The 18928-nt window shown below is 41.8% G+C and overlaps 2 protein-coding genes and 1 long non-coding RNA gene across 4 annotated transcripts in view; 2 read left to right on the forward strand and 1 right to left on the reverse strand.

The window, feature by feature from the left end:
- Positions 1-832, reverse strand: part of MAP3K13 (mitogen-activated protein kinase kinase kinase 13) — a 160664-nt gene extending 159832 nt beyond the window's left edge. The window contains exon 1 of the mRNA XM_082392940.1: positions 730-832. The gene's annotated coding sequence lies outside the window, so the exon portion shown is untranslated. The remainder of the gene's footprint in view (positions 1-729) is intronic.
- A 2206-nt stretch (positions 833-3038) lies between these two features.
- LOC309629227 lies at positions 3039-9042 on the forward strand. The gene is made up of 2 exons (XR_014244935.1): positions 3039-3113; positions 5238-9042. It is a non-coding gene; the product is annotated as an uncharacterized lncRNA (long non-coding RNA).
- Positions 9043-17048: 8006 nt separating this feature from the next.
- EHHADH (enoyl-CoA hydratase and 3-hydroxyacyl CoA dehydrogenase) overlaps positions 17049-18928 on the forward strand; it is a 51992-nt gene continuing 50112 nt past the window's right edge. Inside the window, exon 1 of one of the 2 annotated variants that reach the window (XM_082392948.1) lies at positions 17049-18125. Coding sequence is in view for 1 of the 2 variants with exons in the window: in XM_082392947.1 (XP_082249073.1) it covers positions 18052-18125 (74 nt within the window). In the remaining variant the exon portion in view is untranslated. The remainder of the gene's footprint in view (positions 18126-18928) is intronic. The other variant, XM_082392947.1, reaches the window with a different exon arrangement.

Genomic DNA, 18928 nt, shown 5'->3' on the forward strand with positions numbered 1-18928 from the left:
AACAAGAAGCCAGTTTATCTACAGAGGAGACCAGGAAAAACTATAAGTTTAATAATTAGTGATTAAAAGGTGCCTAATATTATTGCAAAGTTAGAAGTTAAAAGTTTTGAAAATTAAAAACTCCTCAACTAGGAAAGATAAAATAGAAGAAAGAGAGAACTTTTACCCCGGGACAGAAAGATAAAAGCCCTGGAGAACGAATCATCTAAGATATTTTTTAAAAGAACAAAGAAGAAAAAATAAAAAAAGAAAATAGCATAAATAAAGTAGGATTTAAAAAAAAAAAAAGACATTTAGGGGCCTCTTTTCTTCCTTTAACCTAAGGCATAAAATAAAATTGGCTAGATTTGGGACACATACTATTACAGAGCCAAACCTGGATGTGAGATGACCTAATGACTGCTTGAGGTCCCATACCTACAGGGTTGATATACTCCACCAGGCTCTAAAGTGTTGAAAGCAGATCTCCCCACCACCCCTCAAAGAAAACAGAGCGATAATCTTCCAGGAATAACATATCTTGTCAATCTCTTTAATTTCTGATCAATTTTACAGAGAAATAGTAACAATCACCTCATATATACTGAACAAAGCTCAAACCTCTTTGGAAGGTCCAGATTAAAACATAATTTAAAGAGATTCAGCCTATATTTTTCAATCACAATCCCACAATTTTCTAGACCAATCCAGGGCTATTTCTCACCTAACATAAAACAGTTAAAAACTTACCTTTCCCCAAGTGCTAGGATTTGAATGCCAAAATACAATCTGATTCATGTTTTTGTCCATTAATGGTCCGTGGGTTTCTTTAAATGAAGTCCATGTTAGCGTCCACAGATATCGGAGTTCTGCAAAACTGAAAACCTCAAGAATGTCAATGCACATACCCAAGTTACCACTTGGATACCAATTTATTATGAATACCAGTTATAATAATTATTATGAATATAGGCATTTAGATGTGCAAAATTAGTGGACATGACATCGAACAGCACATTGAGGTAGTAAAATTAGACTTTATGACATTAATATCAATACAATTCTAGAGGTACCAAATTTTTATGTATCCTAAAAGTGGCACCATAGTAAGAGCACACAAAGGTGGGGATGATTTGGATAGCAACAGTTTCCAGAAATTAGGAAACAAGGTTTATAGGCAGGCAAACTTTAAAAAATTAGATGTCTTCAATAAGGTATTCACATGCCTACTTTTAGTTTTTTCCAACCTATTTTTAAGAACAGCTTAGATTGTTAAATCTAAAAATGCTTACTAGTTTCTTCTTTGTAAAACAAACAAACAACCAAAAAACAAAAAGCCTTAAATTCAGGTTTTCCTACTCCGTTATATCCAATCTCATAATAACATTCTAGAACCACTTAGGAGCTACTATCTCATTTGATAGCATGAAACCCATACACATAATCACCTCCCTAGATGTAGATCAATCACTGCATCTAGATAGTGATTCATGTCCAGATCTTACTACAAGCCTGATGTGTCACATGCACTTTTTTCCCATTTGACAACCAAAAAGAATCTGGTTACACTACTTGTTCTTTAGATCTATGCCTACTCTTTATCCCATTCAAGACACCTAAACAAATACTTTACAAAGGAAACAATTTAACCTTCAGGGATTCATTCTTTTGGAAGCCTCCTACAACTGTTTGGAAGGAGTTAACCTTTTGTGTACCCACCAAGTGAAACCTCTGACTGGATTTTTATAGATTACTATTTTCATCTTTGTTATGAAATACTTCTCATTTACATTTCAAATGTAAAAATACCTCAATTTAAGGAAGAAAACATTACGAAAAACAAAGCAAGTTCATATTGAAAAGAAAGCACTTAGAACACTAATTAGAAGCTCAGTGCTACAACTGCAGCTTATCATTTGATGGCCAACTCCTGTCTGGTATCATTCACCTGGAAGTTATTTCCAGAAAAGTAAAGGCACCTGAAAAAAGCCAAATTGATCGCCTTTCCTCTCTAACCACCCCAGAGAAAAATATTAAGACACATTTCTAAATTTCAATAACTACAAAACAATAACAACAATATCCCGAATCTCTACTGCACTGACATCCTCAAAACCACGGATTAGCAAACTAAGCTGGCATCACTTCTACATTCACAAGTAGGAGCACTAAAGTTCAGCAGTTCCCCCAGCTGATCCAGAATTGGGTTTGTGCGTTCATTAATTCATTCATTTGACAGCATCTAAAGATACCTAATAGTGGCAAAGCACTGTCCTGGATTAAGAGATGAAAAGATGATGTCGCTGTCCCTTACTAGCAGAACAGGATGGGGGACGGAGTAGGAGGGAAATGAACTCTAGGTCAGCTCATCTCAGTGCCCAGGTTCCATCTCTTCACCCCCGAGCGCCAACGCTCATGAGCCTGTGACCCCCAGCCAAGACCGATTCCAGAAGACTCAGCCTGTATTTCCTCAACGACCTCGGCCCTCACGACCCCGTTCCCAAAGTTCCTCGTATCCCTGTTTCTCCAGGGAGTCCCACGCCAAGGAGCCTTTTCTCCAGACCCCACCTCATGCGAGATCCACGTTTCCCCGCCCGAGCTTGGAGCTTCGAGCAATCTGAGCCCCTAACCCCAACTTTCACCCTTGCCCCAGTCCCGGTTCGGCCTGCAGGTTACCTGCCTGGAATCCGTGGTTCCAGGATGACCACGGACGCCCCGCCCCGCCCATCGCGACGCCCTCCACAACCAGGTACCGCCTCCAGGGCGTAACTTCCGGGTGTCGCGTCCGGCCCGAACTCCTCCCGGCCCCGCAGTCCCGCTAAGCACCTGACGCCGCTAGTTGACGCCACTTCCGGCCTGTTCCTCGGTTCCCCCGGGATCCAGGCGTTCTCCCGGCCTGGTTTTTTCTGCCTGCTTTCCTAAACTCTGGCTATGTAGCCCAGCCTGGAGAAAAGCATTTTTTTTTGTTTTTCAAACTTCTTTGCCAACTTCTGCAGCCTTCCCTTCGACGATCACTTCCTTCTGCTCCTTCTGTACTTTGAACTCATCACTGTTCTCTGGACTCGTCAGGCCCCTCGGAGGATCACAAGGTTTTCTCAATCTTGCTCAAGTGATGCTGCCTCTCACTTGTAACGGTATTACCTGGCAAGTTACTTAACCTCTCTGTGTCCGTTTCCTCAAGCGTGAAACAGACGATATTAGTACTTAGAATATAAGGTTGGTGTGTGTGTATTACTTGAGATAATACATGGAAAGCGCTGGCATAGTGAAAGCATTCAATGAGTGTTTATTACAAACGCTCTCTGGTTTCCTTTTGGAACATGCAGATAGTAAAGGAGCTTGGAACCGGTGTTCCTGTTATCCTCAGCTTTTAATTAAGTGATTAATTAATGATGCTTGGTACTTCTGAACTGTGAGCTCCTCCAGACAAAGATGGAATTTTGTATAAGAATCGGTTTCGACGCTCCTTGAAATCACCTGCTTGATTTTTGTGCTAGGTACTGAGGGAAAGATGAGTAAAACCCAAGCCCTGCCCTCAAAAAGGTGGAGATGCATAGTAAGTTATTATGGGAGGAAGAGAGTCAACCCAGGAAAAAACAGATGGAACCAGCTGAGCTGAGGATTTATCTTTAGAACAAAAAAATTTCACAGGATGTTAGAACTGAAAAGAACTTTAGAGGTAATTATTTAGTCAACCTCTTGATGTTACAAGTAAGGAAAATTGGATCCAGAGAAGCAACTGACCAAAAGTCACAATTAATGGCAGGGCTAGGTAGGACCAGAAGTAGAGTCTAAAAATACTCACTACCTTCCTCCATTTCCAAAATATGCCTCAAGGTGTTAATAAGGTAAAAGCAGATTCACTTGCAAGACCTTCACTCTCAAGTGAAAAAGACTAGGAAAATCCCAGTCCAAGAGAGACAAGAGCAGTGGAACCCAGCAGTTGCCACAGGATTCCGATGATCTTGTGAATGTTCTGGTCTTGCCACTGCTGGGTTCATTTCAAACACCGTAGCCCCCTCTCCCCTGGCAAACTTCTTATATTTACCCAGAAATGAGGGGTTAAGTATCAATTCCTGTGAGCTCTACTTTCAGTTTGAACTGGCTGGACAGGCATAAGTAACGGATTCAATCAGTTCCTGAGGGTAAACATAAATACTCTGAATACACTGCCAATAACGTGGCACAACTTTATTTAGACTTGTCTATTGGACACGATTTCTCTTAAATATTCAAACTCTGTTTTAGGACTATGACAAAGCTAACATATGTATTATTATTGAAATGTTGGTTATGAGTCTGTGTTCCAAATGACCAGGTAATCCCATAGACCCATAGAATAATATAGTTGGAATAGATGAAATTTAAGGTTTCTTCCAACTCTATCATTAAAAAAGGTCAGTGATACTTTTAATGAATCTATGGACCATTGGAACTAAATAATTCACTGAAAGTCACAAAATTAGACAATGGCAGTCAGTTCTAAAGTCTGAGCCTCCAAATTTTATTCATTTATTCATTCGTTCAGGAGAGACACCAGGCCAGGCATTAGGGATACAAAGATGAATAAAATAACCCCCTGCCTTTGAGGAGCTTTCTGTATGGTGAGGGAGACAGACCTTTTAATGAAAAAATAATTCCATGTTAATGTTATCATAGGTCCATCTAGTGCCTTCATTCAACCAATGTACTTTTTCCCCTTTGCTACCAACATACCATAACTTGATAAAAATAAGTATAAAATATGTTTTAATAAAATTTTAAATCATTTGAACCATATATATATATATATATATATATATATATATATATATATATATTTTTTTTTTTTTTTTTTGGCCACGCCACGCGGCTTGTGGGATCTCAGTTCCCCAACCAGGGATTGAACCCAGGCCACAGCAGTGTAAACGCTGAATCTTAACCACTAGACTGCCAGGGAACTCCCAAACCACATTTTTAAGAGTCAGACAATCACAGTTTACACAGGTCTTAGAGTCAGTTTGTTTGGGTTCTACGCCTAGCTCTGCTATTAACTGGCCATGTGACCTTAAACAAATCACTTCACCTCTTAGCCTCAATTTCCTCTTCAAGGTCCTACCTCCAGTAAACCTTGTGTTAGTCTGTCTAGTAGGAAAAAAAACACATGCTATCTCCCACTGTGACCACTAGATGGCTTATTTGCTTTGCTTTGCTTTCCCTCTCTCCCCTCTCCTCTCTTCTCTCACTCTTCCTTTCTCCCTTTCTTTCTTTCTTGTTAGTTTCTCTAACCAAAGACATTATTATACCACCTATCTGAATAACCATCTATACTGGTAAAGATTGAGTATCCCAAGACTCTGGGAGAGGACAGTTCTAAAATGTTTGTTGAATGAATGAAAGAAAGAATGGAGGGGACTTCCCTGGTGGTGCAGTGGTTAAGAATCCGCCTGCCAATGCAGGGGACACGGGTTTGATCCCTGGTCCAGGAAGATCCCACGTGCCGCAGAGCAACTAAGCCTGTGCGCCACAACTACTGAGCCTGCGTTCTAGAGCCTTCGAGCCACAACTACTGAGCCTACATGCCACAACTACTGAAGCCCATGTGCCTAGAACCCATGCTCCACGACAAGAGAAGCCACCGCAATGAGAAGCCCATGCACCACATCAAAGAGTAGCCCCCGCTCGCTACAATTAGAGAAAGCCGGCGCGCAGCAACAAAGACCCAATGCAGCCAAAAATAAATAAGTATTAAAAAAAAAAAAAAAAAGAATGGAGTCCAGGACTACTCTGGACCCTTCTCTCCCCTACTACTACTGCCCCTTTCTCCTATTAAAATACTTCCTCTTTTAAAAGTGGTGGCAGTGGGAAGAGGAAGAAAAGATGAAACAATAGATAGGAGTTGAGTTGGGGGGAGAATGGAAAAAAAGGCATTGCTTTGCATCTCAAAACAAACATCAATGCACTCTGGTATTTATGGATAAATAATGTAATGTCTGAGACTTATTTTAAAATAATATGTGAGGGTTCAGATGATAAAGATTGGTTATATATTGATATTGTTGAACTTGGGTAGATTGGGTTTCATTATATGCTATTTTTTGGTGTATGCTTGAAAATTTCCACAATACAAAGTTAAAAATTAGATAGACCATGAGCGCATTTCCCTTCCTGTAGACAAGACCAAGTTCAAACTACCCCATTGAATTTCAATTAGGCTGCTTTTGCCTGATGTTACAGAAAACTTGTCACAGACTGGGTTTTGTGGAAGTAGACACTGATAGGGAGATGGGGAGAAAGATTTTTATTAGGAATGGATGAAAGCAGGCTTGGTCAGAGAAAGAAGTTGAACTGGTATTCAAGTCCAAGGACTCTTCAGCCCACCTGGGTATCACCCATCAGAGTATCTTGTGTCAGGCTGAAATGGCCATCCCTTTGTAACGGATGCAGTCTGCCCCAGAAAGGGTGTAATCTCAAGCGAGGTGGCTCTCTGCAGCTGAGGCAGACCCCGAAGAAGCTGACAGCTGGGGGCTGCGTGCTGACCACATTCCAGGAGCTGCACAGCAAGTCCTCCCTCGAGGGGGAATTGGCAGCATATCTTTGCATTTTCCACAAAACACGGCAGAAACTGGGTTAAACAATAGGGGGTGAATTGACTTCTGTAAGTGGACTGTTATGACAGGCATCAGGGTTAGTTGCTCCAGCAATTCAATCATATTCAAGACCCATATTTCTTTGCCTCTTTGCTCTGCCTTCAGTAGCATCTGCTTTAGCTTACCATCAGCTTCCTGCAAGGTGGCAAAATGGCCGTGGCAGCTCATCTTTACATCAATACACAGTGCACACTCTCAGAGGGTATGGACACACATTCAGTAATTCCAGGATGATTCTCAGGCTAGAAAAGAGAAAAATATACATTAATTTATAGATTGGGCACTCTATAATTTTTATCTTTTTAACTGTAGCATAGGGCTTTACATTAGTCACCATTAATGTCACACTGTCACAAACTTGCACTAGAACTCTGCATCAGTTAGGATAGACAGGGTAATACTGCAGGACGTAAACAACCCCAAAACCTAAATGTCTTAGAACAATTTAGATTAATTTCTTACTCATGCTACAAGATTACTCTGGGTGTGCCAAGAGGCTCTGTTCATTATAGTCACTCAGGAACCTAGGCTGATTGAGCAACTACTGTTTTGAACATTTTCAGTAGCCAAGCCAGAGGGAAAAGGGTTCCAGTAGAGCAGCCATTAACTTAATGCTTCCACCACTTCTGCTCACATTTTATAGGCCACAGCAATGTCACATGACCTCACTTCAGTGAGCAGGAAGTTACTACTACTACTGCTACTGTGGGTAAGAAGGGGAGAAAACTAGAATGTTTGTGAAGAGCACCAATGACTATTACAAAGCCAGCTCTATATCTTAGATCTCAGTGACACAAACTCATCTAGAATTGAACTGTACCAATCTGTGGATAAAGTACAAAGCAGCAGGAAAATTCCTCAAGAGTTTCCCTCTTTAATTCTAATTTTATAATGTGAGCAGTTATATACTATGTATATATGAAATTATTCTGACATTATTAGTTGCCCAGCTTGAAAAATAATATAGTTCAAGGCAGAATCAAGTCAAGAACACTGTAGCAAACTACTCGAAGCTTCCCTCATGAGTTTCTTAACCAAGGATGTGCATTAAAATTCTCTGGGGTAGCTTTTTAAAATTGCTAAGTTCACCCAGAATCTCCCAAAGGGAGTGCCAGATGTTTGCATTTTCAAAATGCATGCTTCTCCCCCCACCTCCCTCAGTTAAAATCTACTGTTCCATAATACTATGAAGCAGGGAACATGAGGGCAGGAACCATGTATGTTTTTGCTCACATTACATTAACAGTACCTAGGACACATAACTGCTCAATAAAAATATGATTGGTCAAATATTCATAAAAGTTATCAAGTAACACACATCATATTCACAAGGACTCCATTATCTAACCATGTTAAATCTCTCTAGGAGTCTCAGTACAACATTTCTCTGGCCTTCCAATATATTAATCCTCTCAAAGACTGAAATGAAATTAATTTGGCATATCTTGTTGTTAGTGAACACAATATATCTTTGATGATCACAAATTCCTTTTCACAAACCATCTCCTTAATGAATTATTCTAAAATTTCATAAGGTATTGTTTTAAATGCACCAGTCAACAACATCTTTTGCCTACTCAAAAATCAAAACATTTGCCCATCCCTAGTCTTCTGGCCCCTTTCCTTTTCCTTGGGATTTCTCAGTGCTATAATCATGTCAGCACAATCTCCAGGCTTAAAATCAAAGCACTTTGATGGGAAAACCTGGAAATAAATACTAGTTGCTAGAACTTTTGATGATTACATTAGTGGAGGTATGAGTCGTGCCAACCTGCTTTACTTTGACCTTAACAGTGCATGGTATATTAGTTTGAATCCTGTTTGCTATTCAAAGCAGATGGAAATATAATCCTAGAGGAAAAACACAATTCAATTCGACTCATCTCAAAGGAACATAATACTAATAATATCTAATAGCATGACTATTTTTACTGAGTGCTTTTCATAAGCCAGGCAGATTCTCAATGTGTATTCACTCAAAAAGGGACAAGACCACACTTAGTAACAAAGAAAGATACAATATAAAAACAACTAGCCTGGGACTTCCCTGGTGGTGCAGTAGTTAAGAATCCGCCTGCCAATGCAGGGTACACGGGTTCAATCCCTGGACCAGGAAGATCCCACATGCCGCAGAGCAACTAAGCCCGTGCACTCTACTACTGAGCCTTCGCTCTAGAGCCTGCGCGCCACAACTACTGAAGCCCGCACGCTCTAGGGCCCATGTGCCGCAACTGCTGAGCCCACGTGCTGCAACTACTGAAGCCCACGTGCCTAGAGCCTGTGCTCTGCAACAAGAGAAGCCACCGCAATGAGAAGCCCGCACCCACGCAACGAAGAGTAGACCCCACTCGCCGCAACTAGAGAAAGCCTGCGTGCAGCAATGAAGACCCAATGCAGCCAAAAATAAATAATAAAAAAATAAAAATAGAAAAAAACCCCCAACTAGCCTAATTTAAAAATGAACAAGTATTGCTAAGGTTTTCGAGAAATTGGAAACCTCAGACATTGCTGTATGTATTGTATGCTAAATGGTGCCAAACAGTTCGGCAGTTTCTCAAAAAGTTAAACATAGAATTACCATATGACCAAGCAATTCTATTTCTAGGTATATACCCCAGAGAATTAAACACATAGTTTGCATAAAAACATGTACATGAAATGTTCATAGCAGCATTATTCATAGTAGCCAAAACAGTAGAAACAACCCAAATATCCACCAGCTGATGAATGGATAAACAAAATGTGGATATTCAGCCATAAAAAAGAACGAAGTACTGATATATGCTACAACATGGATGAATCTTAAAAACATTATGCTAACTGAAGGAAACCAGACACAAAAGGCCACATATTGTGTGAGTCCATTTATATGAAATGTCCAGAATATGCAAACCCATAGAGACAGATTAGTGTCTCTATTAGAGTAGATCTGTGTTTGCTGGGGATGAGAAAGGGGAATGGTAAGTGGCTACTTAATGGATACAGGGTTTCTTTTTGTGGTCTTAAAATGTTCTGGAATTTGAGAGTGATGATGATGTACAATTTTGTGAATATACTAAAAATCGTTGTATCGTACACTTTCAAAGGGTGAGTTGTGTTGTGAGTTCATCTCAATAAAAAGTTAATTATCCTTTAAAGAAAAGAGCACATCTCTTGAAATTTAAAAGGAAAAAGAGTTTTTATGGATCCGAAAAAAGAACAAACATGAGTTAAGGGAACATGAATATCACCTGATTGATGACAGGTGCAGAATACAGAGAATCATTGCCATTGACAAACATGAAGAGTGTCCAGAACAACCCACGTAGTGCGAAACTAGAGATTGCTTCTCATATGAGAAATGGTGGTGCCTGAGGAAGCGCCTAAGAAGAGCAGGCTGGGACAGACTTGTTAGCATATTTAAGTATTTGATGAAAGACTGTTCTAATTAAAGGAAGACAGTGTATAGCAAAAGTAGAATCATGGAGTAATTACTTTTGAGAACAAAAGTAGAATAGGGAGTGGAAAGTCCTAAGGAATAGTGCAAATTTTTAGCAAGCAAAAATGTCTACCATGCAGAGTACTGAGCTCCCCATCATTGAGAGCATTCAAGAGAGGTGGGTAATCTGGTGCTAGGAATGTTGTTGAGGCATTCCTATATTTGAGAGAATATTAGACTAAATAAGCTAGAGCGTCTCTCAAATTTATATATATGTAGCCTTTTTCTAAACGGTGCCAGTTTGTCAGAAAAATCTGAAAAGGATTCTTTTTTTTTTGAAAAGGATTCTTATTAGCAGGTGAAATAGTCTCTTCAGTAAAATGATATGGTGGGAAATCTGGAGAAAGATCTGAGAAAACATAAAGGTGAACTACAGCCTAATTGCACTTTCAACATGAAATGAAATTGGATGCCAGAGAATGCCAGGAGTGTCACAAAAGGCGCTATCCTGTTGAGAAGGGACATTTTTCGTACATGATTTTCAGTTCAGAAGTTGACAGATGGCATTTAATGAAAAACTATTTGCAAACCTAAAGTGAAAACCAGAGCCCACTGGAAAGCTGAGAGGCTGAAACATGGGGAGATAGCAGTGAATGAATTCTCAGTTCGATTTTTGGCTGCATTCAACTCAAATTTTGTTGCAGCACATGGGCGTGATCTTTAAATATGCTCAGTATTATGTCGTTGATCTCTGACATTTCACCTGGTGAAAATGATTAACATGTGACGGAGTCACTTTTGCCATAGCTGGGTCTTCTTTAGAAATCCTGATGGCTTATCTTCATCATTAAGATACTGAATATGTGTGTGCGTGTGTGTGGGGGGTGTATCTCCAAGGCTCAGAACTTGAGCAAGCCACTTGAATTTATAAAATTACCATTACTGATGGTATTGGTATAGTGAAGAAATTATTTTTATCCCATCTCTCATTTCAGACACTAATATGAGCAGCTTTTGTCCTCAAGTGTCAGCCAACTTCACTGTGGAAGTGTGTACTCACTGCCCCTTCCTTCACTATATTAGTTACAATAAGTTAAAAGTCTTTAACAAACAGACCCAAATTTCTTTCTTTGGCCAGTAACAGTCCATGTTGGTTCCAGTCAGCAGGCCAGCTCTCCTTTACAGAATCATCTGAGAAGTCCGGCTTCTGTGGCTTTATCCTCCCCTGGAGGCTTGTGTCCATTTGTATCCCGCAGGGAGAGGGGAAAGGACATTAAAGAGAACATGTGAGAGATTTTATCACTCCAGCTGGAAAGCAATATTTTGCATTCGTTCCAGAAAAACCTGATTGGTTTACCAAAGCAGTCTGCTCTGATGGCTTCATGTCACTATCAAATGAAGTGTTGCAACACCACACCTTGATTCCAGAGCTAAAAGATCACCAATGCAGGGCAAGCCAAGTTTAGATAGCTAGCTCTGTTCTACCATGAGTATATATTTACACGTTCTAGTACATAAAAGTTTTATATTTACATTCTTATATTTTTCTTTTAAGCTGTAATGAACTACTATTTTAATTGAAGTATAGTTGATTTACAATATTGTGTTAGTTTCAGGTGTACAGCAAAGTAATTCATTATATTATATATATATATATATATATATATATATATACATATTTTCTTCAGATTCTTTTCCATTATAGGTTATTATAAGATATTGAATACACTTCTTTTTAAAAATTATTTCTATTATGGTTTATTACAAGATATTGAATATAGTTCCCTGTGCTATACAATAGGACCTTGTTGTTTACCCATTTTTTTTTTTTTTTTGCTACACACAAACCCAAATTTATTAGTAATTACATTATATTATAGAGTAAATACACCAAGGGGGGAAAAAGGATTTTAAGACTGCATTTCAAATACCTGGGCATCTTAAAACTCCATATAATGTCTACATCAAAAGAGACATTTTAAAAGTAATGCTACAGTGGTGTGGTGAATTGGGCGATTGGGACTGACATGTATACACTGATGTGCGCAAAACTGACGACCAACAGGAACCTGCAGTATAAAAAAACAAACAAACAAAAAAAAACAACTAATACTAAACTTTCTTTGGGCCATCCATATGGAAATTTGTTAATATAAATGTTTCAGACATTACATGAAATTTCTAAAAATCTTATATGTTCTGGTATAATGTTATAAGTCATAATTCTAGTTATTACTCCAAAATGTATATCTCAGAAACAACCAAATTTCCCTGTCAACTGCATCATTATGAACCCCCATCAAATCTTCAACCGTGGTCATTTAAAAAAAAAAAGTAATGCTACAGTAAGATTAAGAAATTAAGGAAAAGGAAACTGATATAATTACTGATACACTTATTGTTGAGGCTCATTAAGAAGTAGGACAGCAGGGATCCCTGTTCCCTCTTCTTGCCCCAAACATGGGCAAATGTCTGGGGAAGAGCTTTCATTACTGGATTCCAGATGCTTTTCTGTCTTTCCACCCAGCCTGGCCACTACTGTTCTGCCTCTTCCAGGAAGTCACGTCTCCGTCACCAAAACAGTTGGATCTATGACTTGATTATTCCCTTCCTCCAAGTAAAGTTAGCCTGTTTGTACTGGTTCCCTTTGTCCCTGAGTCTCTCAGGGGTGACACTGAGGGCCCACGTGGAGTCTGCACATACACTGGGTTGTCTTACAGGAGAGGAATGCTGAGGTTGTGGAATTTATTTCAGTTTCTTTGAAGCAGGAACCAAGCCTGCTTGTTGTCTCAATGGGAGAGATGATCTCGTCTTTCCAAGCTCCTCACTGCATTTCTCAATTCTGAGAAAAAAAGGGGTCAGGGCCTTGTATTCACATGTACAACATGATGAGCAGGAGCAAGAGCGATGCACGGAGGAGGGTCTTCAATAAGCTACTCCTGGTTGACACGTCAACTTGGCTTATGGAGAATTTTCACATGAAAATGACATCTGGTCAGCCACTGATGAACGAAAGCTGGGATGAAATCTGCTTCATGGATCTCAGTGAGCACTTGTTGATGACACTATCACTAGGAGTCAAAGCAGCAGAATGAGGCCAACCTGCATATAAACCTCTAACATGACCCATGAGGTCTCAGACTCAGGCAACTGCAACAAATTCTGCTGGACCCATAGGTCTTATTTCAGAAAATCAGACTGCCATCCAGGGCTAGTGTAATACATTCATCACACTGCATTCAGGGCAGTTAAGACTAATCCGCTGATAATTCAGTGTCACATATTTCGCAGTAGTATGGCTTCACTGTGAGCCCTAACAGGCTGGGTTGTGAGATGGATGACTTTCCCACATTCCTTATGCTTGAAGACCATCTCTCCAGTGTGCTCTTTTCCCGTCAAGTGAATCAGGACCACTGAGGGCTTTCCTACATGCCTGACATCGATAGGACAAGGTGATTTCATCACTGCATTCCAAGGCTTTCTCTCCAATGCTGGTTTTCCCATCCACAATATCTGGAGTCAGGATGATGGCTTTTCCACACTGATTAAACACAGAATACTTCTCAACAGTAGAGGTTTTCTTCTGTGGAGTAAGGAAGCTTTTTTCATACTCATTATGCTCGTTAAGTGTTGCCTCCATTTTGAGTTCTCCAGTGTTCACTGAAGTCTTTCCTATGTTGCTCACAGTCATAGAGTTCCCGTCCATTGTGGATTCTTGCCTGCTGTGGTCAGGTTCTTGTAGTTCTCCAGCATCACATCTTTGTAAGCTTTCTCTGAAAGGGGTCCAGTACAGTCCACTCTTCCTGGGTGAAATCCACAGCTAAATCAGCGAAGGTCACTGAATCCCACACTGTCTCCTTAACCAAGAACAATTTCTCAAACACTCAGCCATCATCCTTTCTGCCTCTATCTTTTCCTCAGAAAGGCAGAAACTATCCTTAGAAAGAACACTGCACGTCCCACCGGCTAAACGCGGTGGCTCAGGTTCCGAAGGACACGAGCGGAGGGACCAGGTCTTTCTAAGGCAGCGCCATGGTGGCCTAGTCCAAACCTGTCCTTTATCGCCCTCCTTGCATCCCAGAGCCCTCCCTTGACGCGAGCCTCACAAAGGACACGCTGAGCCACACGACGACTAGAGCGACTATGTTTACCCATTTTTTTAATATAACAGTTTGCATCTGCTAGTCCCAATCTCCCAATCCATCCCTCCCCTGACCCACCTTGGCAACCACAAGTCTGTTCTCTGTCTGTGAGTCTGTTTCTGTTTCATAGATAAGTTCATTTGTGTCATATTTTAGATTCCATATGTAAGTGATATCATAAGGCATTTGTCTTTATCTTTCTAACTTACTTCATTTAGTATAATAATCTCTAGGTCCATGCATGTAGCTACAATGGCATTATTTCATTCTTTTTTATGGCTGAGTAATATTCCACTATATATGTGTACCACGTCTTCTTTATCCATTTATGTGTCAGTGGACATTTAGGTTGTTTCCATGTCTTGGCTATTGTAAATATTGCTGCTATGAACATAGGGGTATATCTATGTTTTTGAATTATAGTTTTGTCTGGATATATGCCCAGGACTGGGATTGCTGGATCATATGGCAACTCTATTTTTAGTTTTTTTTAGGAACCTCCATACTGTTCTCCATAGTGGCTGCACCAACTTGCATTCCCACCAACAGTGTAGGAGCGTTCCCTTTTCTCCACACCCTCTCCAGTATTTGTTATTTGTAGACTTTTTAATGATGGCCATTGAATATATTTCTTTTTCTTTTTTTCTTGTTTTTGGCTGCATTGGGTCTTCATTGCTGCACGTGGGCTTTCTCTAGTTACAGCGAGTGGGGGCTACTCTTTGTTTCAGTGCACAGTCTTCTCATTTTGTTGGCTTCTCTTGTTGCAGAGCACAGGCTCTAGGCACGTGGGCTTCAGTAGTTGTGGCACACAGGCTCAGTAGTTGTGGCTCGCGTGCTCTAGAGCACAGGCTCAGTAGTTGTGGCTCCGCAGCATGTGGGATCTTCCCAGACCAGGGATCAAACCCGTGTCCCCTGCACTGGCAGGCGGATTCTTAACCACTGCGCCACCAGGGAAGTCCTGATCAACTGATCTATTTGTGAATTGCAACACCATGACAGCAATGAAAATGACATATTTAACAAGCAAAAGCAGTAACATGCAAATGATGTGGAAGTGTGTTAGTCAAGAGGAATGGCATCCTGTTAAGTAGCACTTGTTGGAACTAATGAGAAGACAATTTAAGAATGTAATAGTTCATCACAATGATCAAGAGACTGTCAAGGGGTCAAGTGGTCTGTGAACATCATCATGGTGGCACCTGCTATATTAGCTTGCTACACTGCCATAGATTGGGCCTGTAAGGAGTCCAAATAGATTTAGACAGTTTATTATTTACATAGACAGCAAAAGAAAGATCAGCATGGTATCTGCTACCTGCAGCCCTAGTCCCACAGTATGACACCAAACAGGAGGGGCTGGATGACAGATTACAGGAACTGTGGGGATCGCTGTTGTTGAGGACCAGGGCAGGGTCAGCAATTGCATGAAACTGAGAGTGAGCGCCCTCTTCAGTTTTGCCCACTAGGGACCTTTCTTGCTCACCCTAATCCCTGCCTTGCTGAGGAGCCAACTCTAAACTACTGCCAAGCAAGGCAGGGAGGAGCTGAGTCCTGCCCAGATAAAAGATAAAGAGACCAGATATTTCTCATTCTCGAGGTCAAGGAGACCTTCCCGACTACCCATGCGTAGAAAGACTCCTTCGGGGCCAAAAAGGGAGGGGGCACCACCCCATAATATGTGGCATCAACCTTCCCGTAGGCTTCTGCGCTAGAATCCATCTTGGCTAAGAGGTGCGCACGCACACAGGGGAGGACCCTGAGTTATACCAAATACGGACTCAGAGTCAGGCAAAGCAAGATGATTGGCCAGAGGAAACCCAGAAGAAAGGCCCCATATAAGTGATTTAAACTACCACAAAGGCGCGACTCTCCCTCTGAGCCCGCCCGTGTGTGTCTATTAACATGTACTTTTTTCCTCCTAATAAACCTTTGACTTGTTTCACTAAAAAAAAAATAGAATAAAAAAATAATAAACTACTACCAAGCTGTTTTATAGACTTACACAGAAATTTGCAGCTGTACCTAAGGGGAGGGAGGTGCAAGGCAGAAAGTTCTGTGTTCAAATGAAACTAGGGAGATAGATGAGAAATGACCTGTGGCTGCCTCCAAGATGTAGATGAGAAAAATGCCTCAAAACGGCTCCACACCATGCTGATCTCCACTTTCTCCAGGAGCAATTTCAGAACTGTTAAGCCTTGCCTACACGGCCTTTGTGGAGGTACTCAAAGTTGTTAGGATGGACGGCAGAATTGTTCCCCTAGAGGCCGACATCTGAAAAGACAATACTGAATCTATTGCTTCCTACGGTAAGGGAAAGCTGTGCTGGTCATACGTAGTCTCTCCAAGCAGAGCAGACAGTTGATCTTACATGTAGTTTTTGGGCAAGGTTGAATTCAGGGATTGGCGAATTTTAGAGGCAGTAGAGATTGATGCCACTTGTAAGAGGCTGGTTGATGTTGAATGTTGGCACTCAGAGGCGTGTGCCCTGGGCTGTTTGTGATTGGCTGGCTATCAAAAGTGAGAGGCTGGGACTTCTCTGGTGGCTCAGTGGTTAAGAATCCACCTGCCAATTCAGGGGACACAGGTTCGATCTCTGGTCTGGGAAGATCCCACGTGCCACAGAGCAACTAAGCCCGTGCACTCTACTACTGAGCCTTCGCTCTAGAGCTCGCGAACCACAACTACTGAGCCCACGTGCCACAACTACTGAAGCCCAAGTGCTAGTGCCCGTGCTCCGCAACAAGAGAAGCCACCACAGTGCGAAGCCCGCGCACCGCAACAAAGAGTAGCCCCCACTCGACGCAACTAGAGAAAGCCCACGCGCAGCAACAAAGACCCAACGCAGCCAGAAAAAAAAAAATGAGGGGCTGTCCTTGATAAGTTAGTTGTCCTTGACGGATTAGATGGGTTCTGACTGCTACTTGTTTTCAGGTCTTCAAGGCAATGGGTACTTTCCTAGGAGTAGGAACCTGGTTTTATTTTCAACAGGTAAAAGAAAATCTATGAAAATAATCCTTAATCTTTGCTAAAATTGGTGAAACATTAGTGAATAAAACCGCTCCATTGTTTTTTCCTCTGAAACTTCCAGACTGCCTTCTGGCCCCTTGATGGACTGTGGAGACCGCCTGAGGCCAACTGCATCTTTTAAAACTTTGTCCCAGCCTGAACGAGGCTTTATTTATCTTTAGTCTCCTGCCTACAGCCTAGCACATAATAGGTGCTCAATTCGTGGTTGAAGTATTAGAAATCACAATCTTTAGGAATGGCAGAAGAAGAAAGAAATGGAAGGATTGGGCAGACAGGAAAGTTGAAGGTTTCACTAGGTCGCTGTATGACGGTTCTGTAAATATTTGATATTAGTACCCTACCCATTTAGGTGAAATGCATGATTTGTGTATTTTATGTGTTCCAGGTGTGTATCATATCACATAATTGTCAGGATCCCAGATATCTGTCCCTGTTAAGAAGGATCGTGAAGATGAAAACTGTGATGAGGACACAGCTCCACCAACTTAGGGAACCTAGAACTTGTTCAGAGAAGCCAGCCCCTCTGGGCCAACGGTTTGCAAATCTCGACTTGCTGGCAATTCCTCTCATTTTCCATCGTCCTCCCTGATCTACTTTGTGATGGGAGCAGGACAAAAGCCAACAAAGAGGAAGAGACGACAGGGCTCTGCAGAGCGCGGGGCTGTGGTCCGGGGAAGGAGGAGGTCTGGGATGGATGATGGGCGTCGGTGCCCGGGAGCGGCCCGGGGGGCGGGAGGCGGTGCCGAGCTCACATTGGCCCAGCGGGCGCCCCTCCTCGCGGGGCCGGCCCAGCGCCCAGTGAAAGTGATATCTCCCTGGGGCCAAGAGCTGAGGCGACCTCGGCGACTGAGGAAACATGGCTGAGTTTACGCGGCTGCAGAACTGCCTGGCGCTGATCCGCCTACGAAACCCGCCTGTCAACGCGCTCAGGTAACGGGCTCGGCCGCCTTCAGCCCGGGGACAGCGAGCAGGGTCTTAGCCGCCTGCCTGCAGTGGAGGCTTTGACTCTCCCCTGCTGGTTTAAACGGAGAGAGACACTGACACGGATTAAACCTGGGCATATGCCAGGGCCTTTTACATTGGTTAGCTCAGTGTCTGTTTGCAGAGAACTCTCTCACTGGTAAGGAAACCGAGGCTGAGAGGCAGACAGATGGCTACGAAGCGGGGGAGCTGGGACGGATCGGGTCTGTCCGTGCTCACTTCGTGCGGGACTCTGCTTGCTTGCAGCCTTGACTTCTCAGGCGTACTTTCTATTCCAAAGGTCTTAATGCAATGCTGGCTGGACCTTGATGCTTCACTTCCCAACCTCGAGTCCAGGCCACCCTTATAATGTGTGACTAAAAGTTTTAGGAATCCAACAATAAACTGGCTTCACACTGCTAAAAATATAGATCCCCTTTAATGCCAACACAGTGAGTAAAAGAGAATTGTGTCCTGGCCCAGATATGCAAAGGTATATCTCTTGGTCTGTTCTAAACCTCAAGGTCTTAGTGCTTCCGTGGAAGATCCATGTCGGGTTAAGCCCATGTCAGAATAAGCCTATTAAATAGCATTTTCTGAAGAACTACTGTGGAGTACCTTCCTTGTTAAACTTGTAAAAGCATTACTTTTAAAAGTGAGATTAACGCTGCTCTTTTGAAAGTTAATGACGTTATATAAGTTTCGTTCTTTTATATCTCTGAAAAAAGTATAGTGATACATCAGCCTAGGAAAGAGCCACCCATCCACAGGGA

The sequence above is a fragment of the Balaenoptera borealis genome (genome assembly GCF_965194805.1).
Source record: "Balaenoptera borealis genome assembly, chromosome: 5".
In the NCBI taxonomy this organism is placed as follows: Eukaryota; Metazoa; Chordata; class Mammalia; order Artiodactyla; family Balaenopteridae; genus Balaenoptera; species Balaenoptera borealis.